Consider the following 22,124-nt stretch of genomic DNA (forward strand, 5'->3'; position numbering starts at 1 on the left):
TGATCCAAATCACTTCTTTGCCAGCACCAACACTTCTTCCTGTGATCTTGGAAACAAATCATTCCAAAACAAAACTTGACTTAATAAGTTATAACACTGTATATGGTGGGTGCTTAAGAAATAATTCTATAACCTGAAGAATAAAATCCATTTATTGACTTTTTGGTGTTCTGTATTTTTTAAGAAAGGATAAATTCCAACATTTGTAAAAGTGTAACTGTTTCTCAACTATGTGTACATAATTGCAAAAACAATCGAAATAATTTGATTTTTTAAAGCAAAGACGCACATCTCTGTGTATATACACCAGTATCTCTCCAAGGATCTAAACACCTGTGTCTCAGCATATATGTCTTCCTCCATGGTGTGAGACGATAGAAGTTAGTCTATTGTACATGTTGCTCCCCCATATCCCGGTTCCTCCCTGTAGCTCTTTCCCCTGTCTCTCTGAAATGATGCTTATAGTTAGTAATATATTGCAATTTGAGGTAAAATTTTGATTTCAGTACATACTTGGCTGAAAAAACATAAGGACTATCACTGCAGCATCTCTAAATGCTAATTTTACAGGTAAATGTTAAGTGATCAATAAATAATTTAAATGGTTTAAAGAGCTACAGGTTCATTTAGATATATTAAGATTGAAAATATGGAATTAGAAAAGAAACTACTTATATGTTTATAGGTCAAATATTAATGGACCCAAAGCTAGAATGATTTATACTAAAAAGTAGTATTTTCTTAATGATTGATGAAATGGGAGTTTTAAGATCTCTTTCACTTTCCAAAATGCTATCATTCCTATCGTAAATTTCTAAATAATTTCACTGATTCCTTGAATGTTCTCATCCTAGCTTTACTAGCTACTGTGATACTCAATGGCATTAATTTTTATTAGTCTGAAACAACTCAACTTCATCAGTTCTCAGCTAGTTTCTGAACTTGTTCTGCAGACTTAAGCAAACCCCTAAAAAGATTATTTTCAGAAGCAGAGTGATAGGCTCAAAGTTATCTTCAATACTATAATTCCACATTGTATTTTTCTAAAGATCTGGATCCGTAAATAAACATTCATACCAAAGAAAAAGTAAACAGACCCAACTCCATGTGGGGATTTAATACATGATAAAAGTAGTCTTTTCTAATCAATTATAGACTAGATTGAGTCTATAAATAGTATTGTGATGACTGATAAGCCATTTGGAAAATAAAGTCATTACAGTATTCTTCACTCCAGTCCTTAGCTGGACTCAAGACTCAAATACACATACATTTTACAAATACATATTTTATATATATATATATATATCACTATAAATATCTATACTATAAATACAAATACTATATATTATGTTACACGTATTATAAAAATAATATATAAAAAACCTTATTAGAAACATGGGAAAGTTAGACTTTCATTTATTTTTAAAAATTATTTTAGAGTGGGATAAGGCTTTCAAATGTAACACAAAACTCAAAAGCCATAAAAGACACAATAGAAAAATTTAAAAATCCCTCTACAACAATAAAAAAAAAATCACAAACTTATAAACACAAAAAATTACAAAAAAAACTCGCCACAAATATGAAAAGGTAAATTTCATTTATATCCTGAACTCTTAAAACTATAAAAAGCTTATTCCCAATTAGTTTTATTAACAATTTAATTCATACTATAATCCATCTTTTACAAGAAGCTTTTTTAAAATAATGATATTCCTTCTAGGGATTCTTAAATGTAATTTGTTATCTACAATTCATTATCTATACACTTTTCAAAGCAGAACTTCCTATCTAAAGATACGTTTAGGACTCACAGGAAAACAAATGTAGACTTTAAGTTGTCTGGAAGAAACTGAAAAAAAAATAGAGGAGGAGAAAAAATGGTCAAACCATTCTACATACATAATGTAGTTGTTACACGCCACCAATAACCCATAAGCACGAAAAATTACTGGCAGCCATTTCATCAACTCACCGAAATATAGGGGTGTGGCCAGGCTTGGGTTTGCTCCAGGTAAAGGGTGAAGGAACTGAAAGAAATTGGTCACCAGATGAATCTTTCTTTAAAGAATACTGAGCTCCAAGGCCATCATCTATTGAAGTCTCCCGGGATGGTGATAAACTCCCTTGGTCGTCTGAACAGAGCTCTAATTTTCCTGGTAGGACAGTAGCTTGATCCTCAGAAGTCTTCCTTGTTTTCAAAGGGATATCAGTCTCGACATAGTACTGAAATGGAAAAAGTGCAGGGCCAAGGCCTGATCCACCCTGGACAGAAGCATTGAGCCATGTATCTTCTGTTACACTTCCCCTGGGGGAGTGACCAGGAGAAGGAACAGGTGAGTGATGGGGTGAAAGGGACCCAGCATAACAAACCTCAGCACTAGAGTGCCGCCGTTTCCCACAGGGGGAAGTAGGCCTCGATGAGGGTCCTGAGGCTGGCCTGGGGCTCAGCCAGTTCTCATCAGTGACACTAGATCTAGGAGAGTGGCAAGGAGATTGCCTGGGTGACAAGGAGTGTCCAAGTCCATACTGTTGATGCCAGGACTCTTCTCCAGGGCAGCCTCCTGGAGAGCCACCAGGAGAAGTTAGAGGGGATCCAAGAGTAAATCGGGCAGCAGCTTCATTCAATTCTGAATCCACATCATCATAAATATGTGAAAGAGATTCACAAGAAGATGCATCTGAGAACCAGCTCCTAGAAGAGATGCTGCTGGCAGGACTAGGACTAAGGGAAGACTCCCGGTAAGACGGCTCAAGAGGAAGATAGAGATGATCTCTAGAAGGCCTTTCCAAATATTCCCTTTCTGGATCATTTATATGTAGGTCATCTTCATGAGCATCTATTTCTTGATGACAGTTAGGAGAGATGGATGTAATTTGAATACTTGGGCATTCAAAGGGTTTGGGACCACCTAATGGGCTGTATTTAGATTCTGGAATCTCAGAAGTTCCTTCATAGTTTTTGTGACCTTGTAGTTGAAACGATGGTGACAAAACAGAAGAGTGAGACGGTAATCCATGATGTGGTAAGCAAAGTGGTGAGTTTAAAGTAGATGGAGGTGGATCTACATTAAAGATGTAAATGGATGCACAATCATCTGGCTCAAGATCTGGGGGGGTGGGTCAAAAAAAAATCAACAAACAAGAAATTAGAAAATTAAATGTATAAATTACTAGATGAAAAAGTAAATAATAATAATCTTGAAAGAAAAAAGTGGGACATAAAAGGTCCATCATTAGCTCCACTAAAGAGTGGTATGTTTTTTACAAAATTTATCTGGTTATTGCTGCAGATACACGCAATTATTACACATATATGTAATTATGTATGTAATTTTTTCTCTTTTTATTTCCACATTTTCTAAAATAAGAAACAGAAAACATTATCTGAAAACAGTAAGTGCTTTTATTGAAATAATCATATCCATAGTTCTAAAAAGCATTCAGAGAATTATAGAATGATATAATCATACAAATTCAGCCTCATCTGGGGTCTGTAAGTTAAAAGTGAGCAAAAGTCTTTGAAAGATTTTTAGTTTAAGTATACACGCTAAGTTTATTAATGAAAGAGATTATAGACTCAACTCACGAGACCGAGACTCTAGTCTACCCCTGCCATTAACTGTGAGCTCTTAGTCATATCATTTAATTTCTCCAAGGCTTTAGTTTCCTTGCAGTAAAATTTAGAACTTTTCTTTTTGTTAAGGAAATTTTTATGATTAACAGTAACAGCTTTTTCCTGCACAGTCACATCATCAAGAATTCCTATCTTTGGTCATAGCAGACCATGTTATGAAAGCCCCGCGATGCCACTGGATGATTTACCTCAACTAGAAAAGAATCCATTGGGGCTTTAACTTATGATGGTTAAAGTAATCCTCATAAGGACAGAACTTTTAAATGTACTCCTTGCCGGAGTATTTAATACTAAACAAGTTCTGCCAAATCATTGGGAAAACCAAAGACAAAATTGTTCATAGCTACAACAGAGAGAAGCACAAACCTTTAGCCTGTTCTCAACAGTACTCAAGATTACCTTGTTTCACTACATTAGTACCCCAGAAAAAACACACGCCCCCCCCCGCCCCCCCCAGTTCAAGCCTCTGTTTCTCAGTCTGGTTGTGTAAGTTACAGCAGCCCACACGGACCTGGCGACCTCGGCTTTAGGAGGACGGCGCTCCAATCACCTCATCCACTGGGCCAGCCCCCTAAAACACACATCTTTAGACTCTTGCTGTTGCGTTCTGTGGTTAGTGAACATATTCAGCAAAGAATTTTTAAACAGCAAAACAAAATCCCCTAGGTTTAAACCTTGGCTCTGCCATTCCATAGCTGTGTAAGTTGGACAAGTTATTTAACCTGCTTGAACCTCAGTTTCCTGAGGCAGTTTCCTTCTATAAAACTGGCCGGATGTGAGTCGAGTATCACCTGAAACAGACAGGACCATTTTTAAGACAAGCAACACAACAAAATAAATAATAGTTAGCAAGGCCTCAATACATGTCAATTACTTTGTCTTACCCTTTTTAAACTTTAAGAGGGGTATGTGTGTTATATTTTATTTTATTTTATTTTTTATTTTTTAATTTATTTTTTAAAGATTTTTTTTAATTGGGGAAGGGGAACAGGACTTTACTGGGGAACAGTGTGTAATTCCAGGACCCCTCCCAAGTCAAGTTGTTGTCCCCTCAGTCCCAGCCGTGGAGGGTGCCATTCAGCTTCAAATTGTTGTCCTTTCAGTCTTAGTTGTGGAGCTCCAGGTCTAGTCGCCGCTACCAGCCGCAAGGGGTGCTGCCCACCATCCCCTGCGGGACTCGAGGAGTTGAACTAACAACCTTGCGGCTGAGAGCCCACCGGCCCATGCGGGAATCGAACCAGCAGCCTTCAGAGCTAGGAGCATAGACCTCCAACCGCCTGAGCCACCCGGCCGGCCCATATTTTATTTTTTTTAACTGAAATATATCCTAATAAATTGAAATGCCTTTAAAGTATACCACTCTACTCCGTGACTCCACTTACTGAAAATCAAGAGAAATAGGAAGTTAAAGCTCCAAAGTAGAAAACCCATATTTGACTGGGGGTAAAAAGCGACTAAAAAATCAAAAGAAGAGGTTTTGGGGAAGATAGGCAGTCATTGCTAATGGATATTGGGTTTCTTTTTGGAGTGACAAAAATGTTCTAACACTCATTTTGATAATGGTTGCACTATTCCATGAATATACTACACACCACTGAGTTGTAGAGTTTAAATGGATGAAGTGTATGGTATGTGAATTATTTGTCAATAAAGCTGTTATATAGAGAACACAGTATTATGTATATTTTATCACAATTTAAAAATTTTTTTTAATTTAAAAAGTGTTTCTTATCTGACTAATAAAATCATTAAAGAAAATTGTAAACAAAGGCTACCACCTAACAGTTAACATTTTCATATGTCTTAGTCTAAATGAGTATATATTTTTATACAGTTGTGATTATAACATTGCTTTGGGGTTTTTTTCTAATCTTTTATTGAAGTATAAACGTGTACATATCATAAGCATGTAGTTTGATAAATTTTCACAACAAACATGCCCTGTTACAGCACCCTTAAAAAAAGAAAAAACGAACATGAAGATCTCAAAAGCCCCCCTTTGGCTCTCTTCCAAGTCATTACCTCTCCATGAAGAACAACACTATACTGACTTCTAACAGCCTAGATTTGTTTTGCCTGTATAATATACAACTTTGTCTTTCAATGTTTTTATATTTTATTGAGCTTTATAAAAAGTTTCTAAACAATTTTCAAGGCCATGTAAAATGTCAAGAGTCAATTATCATAGCTATTTCCTACCTTTTACTTTTATAAATAATGTAGCATTGACCATCTCTATACCCATAGCTTTTAGTCTTCCCTTGAATTAGCCTCCAAGGGCAAATTCCTAAGGGTGGGGTCACTAAATCATGGGGCACACACATTTTTAGCACTCTTACTATACAGACATTTGTTTCAAAAGACTTGTTTTAATTTGTAACATTGGAACAACATGAGTATCAGTTTCACTTCAGTCTTTCCAGCCAGGATGTTATTTTTAAGTTTAGCCTAATTTAGGAGTAAAAAATGGCTCTGTATGAAATATGATGTTTCTAGGCTGCAAAGAACAGAAAACCCAACTCAAAGTAGCTACAAAGGGAGGGAGGGTACTTACTATCCAATGGAACAAGAGGCCCAAAGGTAGGACACCTCCAGAATTGGTTACTTCATCAGTTCAACAAGGTCATGAAGAAATCAGTTTCTTTCTATATTCCCATTTTTGGGGGTACTTTGTGCTGTTCACTTTTCAACCATACATATGTATTTTATCCTAAACCAGAAGCAATGTGATCATTTAACAAATTATACACACACACACACACACACACATATGGTTTTTTTTTAAGTGTGGTTTTCCAGGACCCATCAGTTCCAAGTCAAGTAGTTGTTTCAGTCTAGTTGTGGAGGGCGCAGCTCACAGTGGTCCATCGGGGGATGGAACCGGCAACCTTGTTGTTAAGAGCACCGCGCTCTAACCAACTGCGCTCTAACCAACTGAGCTAACTGGCCGCCCCTAACAAATATTTTTGAGTAGCCACTACTATATAGTAGGAAAGTTCTAGACACTGAAAACACAGTAGTATACAAAACAAATTCCTCATCCTCACAGAACTTACATTCTAGTAACATATGGCAGGTGATGATGTTTGCTATGAGGAAAAATAAAATAGAGTAAGGAGAACAGAGTGAGAGGATGAGAGGAAATTAATTTAGATAGGGAGGTCTGGACAGGGTTCTTTCTCTGACATCTGAGGAGATAGCAAAGAGGATATAAGGAACTGAGCTATAAGAATCTAGGGGAAGAACACTGCTGGGAGAGGAAAGATTGTTGAGTGCAAAGCCCTAAAGATGGATTATATTTGGAGTTTATGAGAAAAAGCCAAAAGGCTAGTGGGGATAGAACTGAGGAGGTTAAAATGATGGGGATGGGGGTGGAGAATGGCTAGTCAAGTAAAGCCTCATAAACTAGTAGAATGACTGCCTGGTTTGTATTACAAGATGAGAACCCACTGGCGGGTTCTAAGCAAAGGATTGTTGTGATCTAATATACATAATCTGATATATTTAAAAGACTACTGTAATAATCCAGATACAAAATAATGGAGCACAGCACATGGGTGGTGGTGGTTTGTAAAAGGAGAGCAGCAGTAAGCAGTGAGCTTTTTTTTTAAGGTAGGTGACAACTCGCTGATGGACTGGATGTGAGAAAGGGAAGTCAAGGATGACACCAAGGGTTTGGGCCTGAACTATTAAAAGAACAGTGTTTCTAATTATTGAAACGAAGAAGAAAGTGAGAAAGAGTCTGGAGATATGAAATCAAAAATTCTACTTTGAACATATTAAATGTGAGATGCTAATACACTTTTCTTTTCTTTTTTTTTTTAAGGAGGGCGCACCTCACAGTAGCCTTTGCAGGGATCGAACAGGCAACCTTGGTGTTATCAGCACCACGCTCTAATCAACTGAGCTAACCGGCCACCCCGCTAATATGCTTTTCAAGTAGAGATACCAAGTAGATAGCTGTATATAAAGTCTCAGGTAGGATATGTAAATTTGGAAGTCATTAATGTATAGAGAATATTTTAAGCCATAAGACCAGAAGAGATGACTAGGGAGTGAGTGTAGATCCACACACTCATCTCATCCATATATTGGATGGTTGCAAAGAAATGGAAAGAGACAGGAAAAAACAGGCAAACAGTCCAAAGAGTATAGTATCTTAGAATGATCCAGAACAACTTGTTTTTTAAGAATTCCATCTAATTGTATTACTTCTTTACAAATTAAAATTTTCCTTAAAAAATGTTATAAATTTAGTCCAGGTTAATTATTTCACAAATATGACAATAAATCTGGGATTGGCCAGAGCAAGTGGTTTCATTTCCTGGATCCCACTCACAAAATAAGAATTGAAAATGGCAGACTACAAAAAACTCACCGCTATAGCTGCACAATGAGACTGTACTTAATGCCACTACACTGTACACTTAAAATGGTTAAGATGGTAAATTTTATGTTATGTATATTTTATCACAATCTAAAAAACATAAACAAAATGCTGGCACCTCAGTTCAAAGCAGTACAGCAGTGCCCAACCGTACTAGTGGTCACTGAATTCTTCACCGCTATACACTCGTAGTTGGAAAATAAGAAGTTTTACTTAAGAATGCATTTGATAAAGTAGCAAAATTATTAACTTATTAAAACTCAACACACTGAGCAAAGAAAAAGTGGGGGGGGGAAGGAAAGTCACCCTTGGAAGACTATAGTTTCATTCAGATACAATTACTGTGCTAATGCCATTTTAGTGTTTGATTGATGCTGAAATCCACACCCTTCCCACAAATAAACTGTAGATAAAGCAAACATATTCTATAGTAGAATGATGTCTTAAAGCATTGCAGAGATCTTAATACAAAATCTGGGAGAGTGCTGCTTTTTTATCTTTTCCCCAAGTGTCACCAACACTCAACCTCTGGAAATGGTATTAGTGGCTACTACAGTCTCACTAGGATAAACAGTCCTAGATCCAGATTTCCAGCTTTAGAAATCTCAAATTCATGATGCTTCAGAAATTTGACCATCTCAAGAATTATTTGCTCTGTGTTCCTTCAGCCACCAGGGGTCCCCATGCAAGTATGCAGTAATCTGAACAACGGGTTGCCTGGAAATGTCTTTATTTACACTATAAAGCAGGAATAGCCAAGTAGAGCCCATGGACCAAACCTGGCTTACCACCTGTTTCGCACAGCGAACAATGGTTCAAACAGCTGAAAAAAAGATCAAAACAATACTGTTCCATGACACAAAATGATAAGAAGTTCAAATTCTGGTGTCCACAAATAAAGTTTTATTGGCACATAGCCGTGTTCATTTGTTTATGTACAGTCTATGGTTATTTTCACAGAAGTGTAGAGCTGAGTAGCTGTGAGAGATATTGCTTCCCACTGCTACTTGGTACACTAACAAATTGCAGTGACATAGTTCTAACCTGACAGCATTCTGAGTGCAATCAAGGTATTGCAACATTTTTTTTAACTTACTAGTGTATACCTCTTATTCAAAACAGGAAAGAGAAAAGTGGACTTCTAACTGAATGTCACGCTTTTAAGGCACAATGGAGTGTGGCTTATTTTATTATCAAATTAGATGGCAAAGCATTATTTATTGTGCAATGGCATGGCTATGCTATAAGAATACCTTATATATCAGCATTACCACAGTAAACACTCATCACAATACTCCCAACTCACAGAAAAAATTAGAAAAAGCAGAATACCTCATCACAATAGGATTTCTTCAAAAAGAAAGAAAGAAAAGGCTGCTACCATAGAAAGTTTCTGAATGGTTCATAGGTTAGGCAATCAAAGAAAGCCATTTACTAATGGTGATTTATTTAAATAGTGTTTGATTGCAGCAACTGAAGAAACTTGTTCACAGAAAATAAATTTATATAAGACTTAGCCTTGCAGCAACAATGGGTGGTTGAAAAACTGAGGACATTGGTAGCAACATCAATAGGCAATTATAAAACAAGGCAAGTGGTTTTCCTTGGCTCCTGGTGTGTAACCAGATGTTACCCATTCTGCTCAATTATTATTTATTTGAAGAGTCAATGCAGACTTTAAAGAGACTGAAAAATTAGCCTCTATGAATAGTCTGCATGAACAACTTCAGCCAAGAATATTTTCAAAGAAGTGAGAAAACAAGTTTAGTACAATGTAAGTGGACTCTGTTAGGATGTGTTATAATTGATATTGATAAAAATGTTATGAGAATACTATCATAATAAGAATACCATCACTTGTACACTACCAAATTAGACACTCTAGAAGAAAGGGGCATTCTTATAAAAACATAAATTGCCAAAACTGACTCAAGAAACAGAAAATCTTAACAGACCTATACAAAGTAAAGAGATTGAATCAGTAGCCAAAACATCGCCCAACAAAATAAGTCCAGGAAAGATCGGCTTCACTGGTGAATTCTACATTTAGAGAAGAATTAACAGCAATTCTTCTCAAATTCTCCCAAAAAATTGAAGAGTAAGCAACACTTCCTAACACATTCTATGAGGCCACTATTACCGTTACCAAAGCAAGACAAAGATTACACAAGAAAATCACAGACTAATATCCCTTATGAATATAGACACAAAAATCCTCAACAAAATGCTAGCAAACCAAATACAACAGCACATTAAAAAGACCAAATTGAATTTATCCCAGGAATGCAAGGATGGTTCAACATATGAAAATTAATTACCAGAATGAAAGAAAAAATATATATGATCATCTGAATTGACACAGAAAAAATATCTGACAGAACTCAACACCCTTTCATGATTTAAAAAAAAAAAAAAAGAAACTCAGCAAACAAGGAATAGAAGGGAACTTTCTTAAAATGATCAAAGGCATTTACAAAAAAACCCACAATGAACATCACACTTACTGATGAAAAACTGAAAGCTTTCCCCTCTAAGATCAAGAACAAGACAAAGATGCCTGCTTTCATCGCTGCTATTCAACTCTGTACTGCAAAGTCCTAACTAGAGCAATTAGGCAATACAATAAACAAACAAACAGCACCTAAATTGTTAAGGAAGAAATAAAACTATCTCTATTTGCAGATACAAGATTCTATATATAGAAAATGTCAGAATCCACAAAACACAACCACAGCTGATCAATGAATTCAGGAAAGTTGCAGGGTAGAAGAGCAACACATAAAATTCAGTTGTGCTTCTACACACCAGCAATGAACAATCCAAAAAGGAAATAAAGAAAACAATTCTATTCACAATAGCCTCCAAAAGAATACAATACTTAGGAATAAATTTAACCAAGGAAGTAAAAACAAACAAACAAAAAAACCTTGTACACCAAAAACTGTAAAATATTGCTGAAATAAATTAAAGAAGACCTAAAAAAATGGTATTTGGTTGGTGCAAAAGTAACTGCATTTTAAAAGGTTGAAAATAATTGCAAGAACCGCAATTACTTTTGCACAGACCTAATAAGATTTCCCCTGTTCATGGATTGGAAGTCAATATTGTTAACACTGCAACACTCCACAAAGTAATCTACAGAGTCAATGCAATCTCTACTAAAATTTCAATGTCTTTTTCTGCAGAAATGGGAAGACCAATTCTCAAATTTTATGGAACTGAAAGGGGCTTGGAACAGCCAACATAACATTGAAAACAACAAAGCAGGACAACTCGCACTTCACGATTTAAAACTTACTACAAAGCAACAGTAATCAAAACAGTGCGGTACTGACATAAGGATAGATATGTACACTAATGGAACAGAACTGAGAGTCCAGAAATAAACCCAAAACACCTATGACCAACTGATTTTTGACAACATTGCTAAGATGATTCAATGGGGAAAGAATAATCCCTTCCACAAAAAATGCTGTGACAACTGGATAACCTCATACAAAAGAATGAAGTTGAACCCCACCTCACACCAGATATAAAAATTAACTCAAGTGACAGCCAGATGGCTCAGTCGGTTAGAGCACGGGCTCTTAACAACAAGGTTGCCGGTTCAATTCTGGCATGGGGTGGTGGGCTGTGCCCCCTGCAACTAAGATTGAAAACAGCTACTGGACTTGTAGCTGAGCTGCGCCCTCTGCAAACTGGATTGAAGGACAACGACTTGGAGCTGATGGGGAAAAAAAGAAGAAAAAGAATTCAAATATATGGTGATGGAAGGAGAACTGACTCTGGGTAGTGAATACACAATGGGATTTATAGATGATGTAATACAGAATTGTACACCTGAAATCTATGTAATTTTATTTTTTAAAAAATATTAAAAAAAGAAAAAATATTAACTCAAAATGGACCGATATCCTAAATATAAAAGCTAAAAACATAAAACTCTTAGAAGAAAACATAGGTCATATACCTATGAAAGTCACATACCTTCATGGCCTCAGATTTGGCAATGGGATTCTTAGATTTGATACTAAAAGCATGAGCAATGAAAGAAAAACTGGATGAAAATGACTTCATAAAAATGAAAAACTTTTGTGAATTGAAAGGTACTATTCAAGAAAGTGAATGGGAGAAAATATTTGCAAATCATGTATCTGATAAGGATGCAGTATCCAGAATATATAAAGAACTCTTACAACTTAACAACAAAAAGACAACCCAATTTAAAAAATGGGCAAAGGACTTACATAGACATTCGCCAAAGAACATAAATAAATTGCCAGGAAGCATATGAGATAATGTTCAAAATCACTGGTCATTAAGGAAATGCAAATCAAAACCACAAAGATAACCACTTCACACCTACTAGGATGGCTTTAATTCACACACACACACACACAATAGCAAGTGTTGGTAAGGATGTGGAGAAAGAGCAACCCTCGTACACTAGCAGTGGCAAAGTAAAATGGTGCAGCCACTATGGAAAACAGTTCGACAGTGCCTCAAAAAGTTAGACACAGAATTACCATAGGACCCAGCAATTCCATCTCTAGGTATAGACAGAATACAAACATACGTCTTCACAGAAAATTGTACACAAATGTTTATAGCAACATTATTCATAATAGCTAAAAGGTAGAAACAATCCAAATGTCCATCAGTGGATGAATGGGGAAGTAAATTATGGTGCATACATACAATGAAATATTATTCATCCACAAAAAGGAGCAAAATATTGACAGATGCTACAACCTGGACGAACCTGGAAAACATGCTAAGAGAAAGAAGCCAAACAGAAAAAGTCACATATTGTATGATGCCATTTATATGATATATCTAAAATAGTCAAAATTATAGACATAGAAAGCAGATTAGGGTTGGCCCAGTGGCTCAGGTGGTTAGAACGCCATGCTCCTAATGCCCAGGTGGCCGGTTCAATTCCCACATGGGCCAGAAAGCTGCGCCCTCTACAGCTAAGATTGTGAACAACAGCTCTCCCTGGAGCTGGGCGGCCCTGAGCAGCGGGAGGTTGGCGGGAGCTGCTGTGGGCTGCCACGGGGCTACCATGAGCTGCTGTGAGCAGCCGACAGACAACCGACTGACTGGGGGGCTGGGGGCAAGGCTCCTAATACCAGCAGGGCCAGGGAGCTGTGTCCTACACAACTAGACTGAGAAACAACGGCCTGAACCGGAGGGGGCCGGAGAGGCAGAAGAAGGGGAAAAAAGAAAAAAAAGAAAGATTAGAGGTTATCAGAGGATGGAGGGAAGAGGAAATGGGGAGAAATTACTTAATGGTTGTGGGGTGTTTTTAAGGGGTGATGAAAAAGTTTTGAAACTAGAGAGAGCTTGTGGTTGCACAACATTGTAAATACACTAAATACCACTTAATGTATACCTTTAAATAGTTAATTGTATGTTATGTAATTTTCACCTCAATAAAAAACAAAAACAAATTGAAAGAACTTCTAGACAGTGGACTGAAGACATACATTTGCCCCTTCCCATGCGAAACTCCACTAGTAAAAGGATTGATTTATTTTAAGGGTCTAAGTTCATAAAAAGAAAAAGAACAGGAGATGAAACCATGGCAAAAACACTTTTAGAAGCTGGAATGCAGTATGCGTGGTAACTAATTTAACACCTGAAAAAGCTAAAACTTAAGCCAGCAGTGAAAAGAAGACTGATTTCCAATCAAGAACTGGAAACACTCAGGAAATGCACTACCAGGTACCTTTGGAAGTGGAGGTGAAGACAAAGCTGAAAACAAGACGAGCATAAAGCTTGTTTAATGAGTCACTAATCCTCCCAATTTCCCATACCTCCTCACTCACTATTGGATGAATGTTCCTCTAGGCACTACTAGACTGAAGATTTTCTGAAGAGGTAAAACAGAAGAGCAACAACTGAGAGCCACACTCAAAACAATGGTGAATAAAAGTCTCTCTAAAACTTGTATATCGAAACCCCTAACACTTTTCCCTCCCTTGCAGGTAATAGACTGGAGAATTCTCCTCTTGGGAATCTGACTAACCTAAGAAAAAAGACATACAGTTAATGACATCACAGGTAACCTGGTAAAACTCCTATAATGAGGGCTGTAGTTAGCAAATGTCACTTGTGATCACAGAACTGGCATTAAGGTTTTGGTGCCCCATTTAAAAAAAATAAGCAGAGAACCAAAGCTCATCAAACATCTAAGAAAGCTTCAACATTAAAGACAGAGGCAAAAAGAAAAATGGAAGAAAAAGACTCTGCAGTAAGATGGAAACCTCAAAAATAAAAACAAAGCCTATTCTCAACAACCTCAGAGAAAAAAGATATTGTAACACTGAAACAAGAACATATGCTTATTAAAAAAGATAAAATATGAGACCCTAGAAATTAAAAATAACAAATGGAAGGCTCAAAGGAAAAATTGAAAGATCAAGTTGAAGAAATTTTCCAGAGTTAAGCAAAGAGACAAATAGGAAGTGGGAGAGAATACTAGAATTTGTCCAGGAGTCCCACAGTTGAAATGTCAAGTTCCAGAAGAAGAGAATAGAAAATGAAGAGAAAGAAATAAAAGATCACTAAGGATCCAGCACAATGGATGAAAACAGATACCCCATACTAACACACATCATGAAACTTCAGAACATAAAGGACAGAGAAGAACCTAAAAGCTTGGGAGGAAAGGAACAGTTTACCCATGAAGAACAGATAATTAGAATGTTACCAGACTTCTCGAGCAAAACTGGAAGCCAGAAGAAACTGGAGAGCAATACTTTCAAAAATCTGAGAAAAATTTGTATCTAATCTAGAATTCTACACCAGGCATAACTGAGTGTGAGGGAAGAATAAAGACATTTTTAAATATGTATGGTCTCAAAAATTTACCTCCCATTACCTTCAGCTACTAGAGGAATTACTCCACCAAAATGAGTGTAAAGTAATCAAGCAAAAGGAGGACATGTATCCAAGAAAGAGATGATTCAACACAATAGAAAGGCAACGGGATTCCTCAAAATGATAGTGAAGGCAGATCTCACAATGACAGATGTACAAACCTAATCCAGATTACAGAAATTTAGAAGGCTCTGAGAGAAGTCTGTAAGAAAATAAAACTGACAGACTAACTTTATGTGTTTGAAAGTGTTGAGATGAAATTTAGGCTCCTGGAGATTTAGGAATGAATCATCGTAAGTACATAGAACACTAACAACAACAATCATTAACTCTAGAAACAACAACAAATTGTACAAGGCGGTACTACTATATGACTTAGCTATGAATAGCACAATATATAGTCATAATAATACAGAGGGTGCTAAAAAAATGTATACACATTTTAAGAAAGAAAAAAACTATTAAAATTGTAATAACATATACTGATAACAAAAGATGAATACAAGTCATGTTTGACTTCTGCAATGACAAGAGGTGCTCAAAGTGGTTACCATCAGCGTCCAGGCACTTCTGATTACAGCAAACTACTGCTTGAGCAGCGTCAAGCAGTGTACACTTGTACACATTTTTTTGGGACCCCCAGTATAAGCAATATTAATCTAACCAAAATTATGATATAACCATATTGGGGAATGAGAAATGTGCCCGTGTGTAACTGGGAGTGACCAATGCGCTAAACTTCATTTTCTACAATGGAAGTCAACAGATCGTGGCAAAAACTGAAAAATCAAGAAACAGCAGTATGAGCATTTTATCTAGAAATTTGAAAGTAAATACCAAAAGAAACTGCTAAAAGAATGAATGCCTCTAGCAGGGGAAAAAGGAAAGTGAGGTAGAGGCAAAGTCAAGGAACTACTCGTTCCAGAATAAGTTTTAATGAACAATTTGATTCTTTAAACAGGGCATGTATAACTTCAAAAATACTTGTAATAACGAAAAAAAGAGATAGAATTTTGCAAGAAAAATGAAAGTTAACAAGCTTGGCTAAATTCAAAACGATTCAGAAACCTGGAAATGAAAATTAGAACATTATAAAGGAAATTAGAATAAAATAATGAGTAATTTTAAAAAAGAAAATGTTGAAAATTAGATTATATTAACACAGCTAGAGTTGGAAAAAATAATGCAACAATGAAGCAAAAGAAAGTGAACTAATTTATACCCCAAGTTCATTAAGCAAAGGGAATCTACGTTATTCAAGAACATATTAAGAAGCAGTGTGCTGGAATGAATGTAGAATTTCACACAGGTACTCAATTCCACTATAGCCCACCAAAGCAAAAGGGAAATACTTCCTGAGAAGAGTTTTAGAAAGCAAAGGATTCCACTATTTTTAGGTTTTATCATTGCTGAAAAATAATAACAATGAACAGTTAGTTGATCAAAGGAATTCTCACAGCAACAAAAAAAAGACAGTAGAATCATTTGGCAGCCATTTACAGCACTTTGCACTATGTGTGATTGTAGGGACAAAGTCAATAGCACAGAAATGGTGCTGCAATCACCACATGTAGGAAAAAAATTAAAAGGGTCAATTTATAGTCAACTAAGAGAACATAGAATATGTACTAGTATGCTTTTATAAAACCAAAACTATGCCAGAAAACTTCATTTTCTCCTAGATAGCCATTAGAGTGGTCTACAAGGAGAAAACAATTAGGAGAAAATATACCTAGACTATAATAAGCCTTTGAGTCCATCCTATGTGACATTCTCACCAACAGGGCAAGAAATTGCAGTAACAATTAGGTAGGTAAATTGTTGTTTTGAAAAAAGTGAAGCATAGATATCAGCATTTAGAACCTGTCCTTTTCAAGTTACTTATGAATAAACAATATAAGGATATCAAACATATATTTATGTTTCCAAATATTGTATTTGTATTAATTATATATAATGGCAGGTAATATAGAAGACAAAATTCAGAACGGCCATGGGAAGCTGGGAAAAAAGGGTAAAAGCAGAGAAAATAACAAAGTGGTCTAATTATGATTCTAACACAAACACAGAATACAGTCACATCACACTATACAAAAATTAGATTACATGTCATATTCAGAAGGTAGTGTGGAATAATACAAGTGGTGGGGGGATCAAAGGAGAAAAATCGAGTGGAGAAAAACACTGACTTTGGAGTCAAATACAATACTTCCTAGGAGAACACTGACTCTGGAGTCAAAAACAACACTTACTAGCTGCCTTACGTTCATCAAGTTAATTAATCTGAGTTTCAATAACCTTGTATCTACACTGAAAGGTTGTGAGGATTCTACATAATCTGTATCAACACCTAGCATCATATTTGGAATAAACATCAAATAAATGTTAGGTTTATTATATATAACATTTAATAGAACAGAAACAAATCTGGGCCTCAATAATATGCATACTGACTATAATGAAACAACAGAGTTTTATTACTTAAAAAACTAACAGCATATTATCAGATAGTAAAAGCATAATCTGAAAAATGTTAAAGTAGTCCCCTAATAAACCGCCTCAGTAAGTCCTTTACCACAGTGATGTGAATACTAATCTTCATATTTCCAATGAGTACACATACCAGAACCATGGTTTCTAGAAACAAATGTCATATAATATAGTCCCTCCATGTCTCCCAAATTTACGTAGCACTCTCTTTTAGACAGTTTCTTCGCTTAATCCCTTACTACTCTGCACTTTCCCCCTGGGATTAAGGTATTAACCAGGATGACACCTCCCACCAACTCCTGTTAGCTCTCAATCTCTTAACAGGAGACTCCCTCCATTCCTATCTCTCTAATTTAATGCTGGTTCCCTTAAGGATACTACTTTTCTGGCAGTAACTGTAGTGACACTCCATTTAGCAAGGGATCTTGATCTCACTTGACAAAGAAGCAGAGAGCTACTATCTCCTATACCATCCTCAAAAATATATGTAGCTCTATAAATATCTACATTTATCCTTTTCATGTCTTCCTTTCTCAGGAAAAAAAAAGTGACCTGTCTCCCATATAAAGCTAATCACTCCATCTAAATTCCATTCCCTAGTTCCATCAGTTATCTTCTCTTTAATCACTTCAACATTCCTCTTCTCTCCACTGGCTACTTCCTTCAATCTGTCACTTCCTTTAAAAAGCTTCCCTGAGATCTGAGTTCTTCGTTAGGGTCTTCTCTCTCCTTCTTCCTCTAAAACACTGGTTCTCAATTTAGGGGGGCAATTTTGCTCTCAGGGAACATTTGACAATGTCTGGAGGAGTTTCTGGTTGTCACATCTGGAGGGGTACTGCTGGCATACAGCAAGTAGGGGCCCGGAGGCTGCTAAACATCCTACAATGAACAACTCAGACCCCCAAAACAAAGCAACCGGACACAAAAGGAACAAGGAATGGGTGACTACAAAGGGAGCCCCTGGCAGAATTTTTTAAATGATGGAACTGTTCTGTATGGTACTGGCGTAAAGAACACATAACTCTGCATTTGTCAAAACCTGCAGAAGTGTACATCACAAAAAATGAACTTTAATGTATGCAAATTTTTAAAAATCAACCAGAAGTTTGGAATGCACACAATGTGAAAAGAATGTACTGTATTACAAGCAGATGGCATAACCTCAAAAAAGTATTCAAAATATATAAGAAATCTTACAACTCAACAACAAAAAGAAAACAATCTAATTTTAAAATGGGACTATTTTTAGGACTTGAATACACATTTCTCCCAAGAAGATATACAAATAGCCAGTAAACACATGAAAAGATACTCAACATCATTAGTCATTAGGGAAAAGCAAATCAAAACCACAGTGAAAGACTGAAAATGAAAAATAACAAGCATTAGCAAGGATGTGGAGAAACTGGAACTTTCATACATTGCTAATGGGAATGTAAAAATGCTGCAGCTAGTGTGGAAAACAGTTTGGCAGCTCTTCAAAAAGTTAAACATGGAATTAACATATGATCCAACAATTCTACTCTTAGATACCCAAGAGAAATGAAAACATGTCCACATACAAAACTTTGTACATGGATGTTTAAAAGACCTGTACACTGAAAACTACAAAATATTGCTGAAATTAAATAATAATAGTGATCTATAATAGAATAATAAAGTAAATGGAGAGAGACATTTTATTCATAGAAGACTCAATACTGGTAAGATACCAGTTCTCCCAAAACTGGTATACAGATTCACTACAATCCTAATCAAAATTCCAGTAGGCTTTTTTGTAGAAATTGGCAAGCTGATTCTAAAATTTATATTTAAAAAATCCAAGGATTTAGAATAGCCAAAACAATTTGATAAAGAACACAGTTGAAAAAGTGACACTATCTGATTTTAAGAGTTACTATAAAGGTACAGTAATCATGATACTGTAGTATCAGTAAAGGACAAACATAGCTCAAAATAGAACAGAGTCCAAAAGTAAACTCACATTCACATATATAGTCAACTGGTTTTTGACAAAGGTGCAAAGGCAATGCAGTTGAGAAAGGATAGCCTTTTAAACTTAGTTGGAAGAACTGGATATCCACATGTAAAAACAATGTACTTGGGTCCGTACCTTATACCATTTACAAAAAAGTTAACTCAAAACAGACTATAAACCTAAATGTAAAACTGAAAACTTTAAAATCTCCAAAAGAAAACTGAGGAGAAAATCTTTGTGAACTTAAGTTTAGGCAAAGATTTCTTAGATACAACATCAAAAGCACAATCCATGAAAGAGCAATTTGATAAATCAAACTTCATCAAAACTAAAAACTTCTGCAAAAGACATTGTTACTAAAAAAACAAGCCATAGATTGAGAGAAACTCTATGCAAAGCATGTATCTGATAAAGGACTTGTGTCTAAAAAAGGAAAGAACTCTCAAAATTCGACAATAAGAAAACAATCCAAATTTAAAAGAGGTAAAGACTTGAACAAACACTTAACTAAAACTGATATACAGGTGGTTTAAAAAACGCTTAATATTAGTCATTAGGGAAATTAAATTAAAACCATAATGTGATACCACTAAACACCATCAGAATGGCTAAAATAAGAAATAGTGATAATATCAAATAAGTCTAAGATGCGGAGAAACTGGGCAATCTATGCACTGCTGGTGGGAATGTAAAAGTTTGACAGTTTCTTATAGAACTAAACTCACCTATTGGAGGTTGGAAGGCAACTGCACTTTTGGGAATTTATAACCAAAGAAATAAACTTATTCACATAAAAACTTATACACAAATGTTCATAGCAACTTTATTCATTTGGAAATAACCAAATGTCCTTCAATGGGCAAAAGGTTAAACAAAATTGTAATACATCCATATCATGGAATATTATTCAGTAATTAAAAGGAATAAACTCACTATACGCACCAACTTGGAAAGCTTGCCAGGGAATTATACTGAGTGACAAAAGCCAACCTTAAAAGGTTAAATATTATGTGACTCAATTTATATGACAGTTTCTTGAAATAAATTATGGAGATGGAGAACAGATTAGTGGTTGCCAGGAATTAGAGATTGGGGCAGGGAGGAGGGAGGGAAGTGGATGTGACCATAAAGGGGTTAGTGAGATGGAACTTTTTGGTAATGGAACAGTTCTGTATCATGACTGTGGCGATGGTTACAGGAATCGACACATGATAAAATTGCACAGAACTACACACACACACACACACACACACACACACACGAGTGTGTGACATCTGAATAAGTTTGGTAGACTGTACCAATGTCATTTTCCTAGTCTTGGTATATTATACTACAGTTATGCAAGATGATACCCAAAACCTCCCTTCTATATATTTTTTTAACTTTCTGTTACTATATAATTATTTCAAAATAGAAAGCTTTTTTAAATAGGCAAAAGATTTAAACAGACACTTCGCCAAAAAAGATATACAGATGGCAAAAAAGATGCTCAACAGCATTAGTCATTAGGGAAATATAAAATAAATCCATAAGGAGATACTACTACATACCTATTAGAATGCCTAAAATTAAAAAGACTGACCACACAAAATGGTGAGGATGTGGAAATGTATATTTCCACTGCTGTAGGAATGTAAAATGATACATCCACTTTGGAAAATTCTGCCCCTTTCTCAAAAAGTTAAACTTACATTTACCATATAATCCAATCATTTCATTCCTAGATACTTATCCAAGGGTAAAAGAAATGTGTCCACACACAGCCGTTTATGGATGAATGCTCATAGCAGCCTTATTTGTAATAGTGAAAACCTGGAAACAATCTAAAAATCCACCAAGAGGTGAATGGATAAACAAATTGTGGTATATGCATACAATGGAAACAACTCTCCAATAAAAATGAATAACCTCATTACTGGATGAGTCTCAAAATAATGCCAAATGAAAGAAGCCCGACAAAAAAAGAGTATATACTTCATGATTCCATTTGGATGTTTTCTATAGTGACTTCAGTGATTGGGTAAAGGGGAAAGGTGAGTGGGAGGGAATGATTACATGGAAACTTTGGGGAGTGATGGATATGTTCACTATCTTGAATGTGGTGAAAGCTTCATAGACATACGTGTGTCAAAACTTATCAAAATGTACACTTTAAATAAGTACAGCTTATTTTTGAAGGTGATCAGAATATGCCACATCAAAACATGCCACTTTGGCATAAGGATTATTTGAGTTGAAGGCAACTGAAAAATAGCAGACACAGAAGAACTCTGTTCTCTCTCCCTTTCTGCTTAAAAGCAGGGCATACATTTCCCTCTATAAAGGTGATATAAATTTCCATTTATAAAGGTGTTCCCTCTCTAGAACTAGGAAAAGGAGAACCACACTTATCTGCATAACAAATCTTACTAAACAACCCTTATTTATCACACACGTCCTAGTCACCTTTCCACAATTTACACCCCTCAGAAGCCCAAACCCTCCCTTTTACTTTGTCTACTCCTCTACATACTTTATCATTCTAGTAAAATGATATACACATCTCCCAGACTTTTCATAGTGCCTGACACGCACTTGATTAAATTCAATCTTCTCCCTCTCCTCACCTCCAAACTTGCTTCTCCTGCCACAATTGACCCAAACCAGAAAAATAGAGATAATCCTAGCCTCCTTCCTCTCCTTACTCAACCAATACCAGGTCCTACTGATTTCTTTCCTCTAAATCTATCTCAGCTTTATTCCCA

General features: G+C 35.9%; 1 protein-coding gene across 2 annotated transcripts in view; it reads right to left on the reverse strand.

The window, feature by feature from the left end:
• NFATC3 (nuclear factor of activated T cells 3) overlaps nt 1–22,124 on the reverse strand; it is a 95,398-nt gene that overhangs the window by 62,017 nt on the left and 11,257 nt on the right. For both annotated transcript variants that reach the window (XM_019756369.2, XM_019756378.2), the window contains exon 2: nt 1,979–3,113. In XM_019756369.2, coding sequence (XP_019611928.1) covers nt 1,979–3,113 — 1,135 coding nt within the window. The remainder of the gene's footprint in view (nt 1–1,978; nt 3,114–22,124) is intronic.

The sequence above is a fragment of the Rhinolophus sinicus genome, linkage group LG11 (genome assembly GCF_036562045.2).
Source record: "Rhinolophus sinicus isolate RSC01 linkage group LG11, ASM3656204v1, whole genome shotgun sequence".
Lineage (NCBI taxonomy): Eukaryota > Metazoa > Chordata > Mammalia > Chiroptera > Rhinolophidae > Rhinolophus > Rhinolophus sinicus.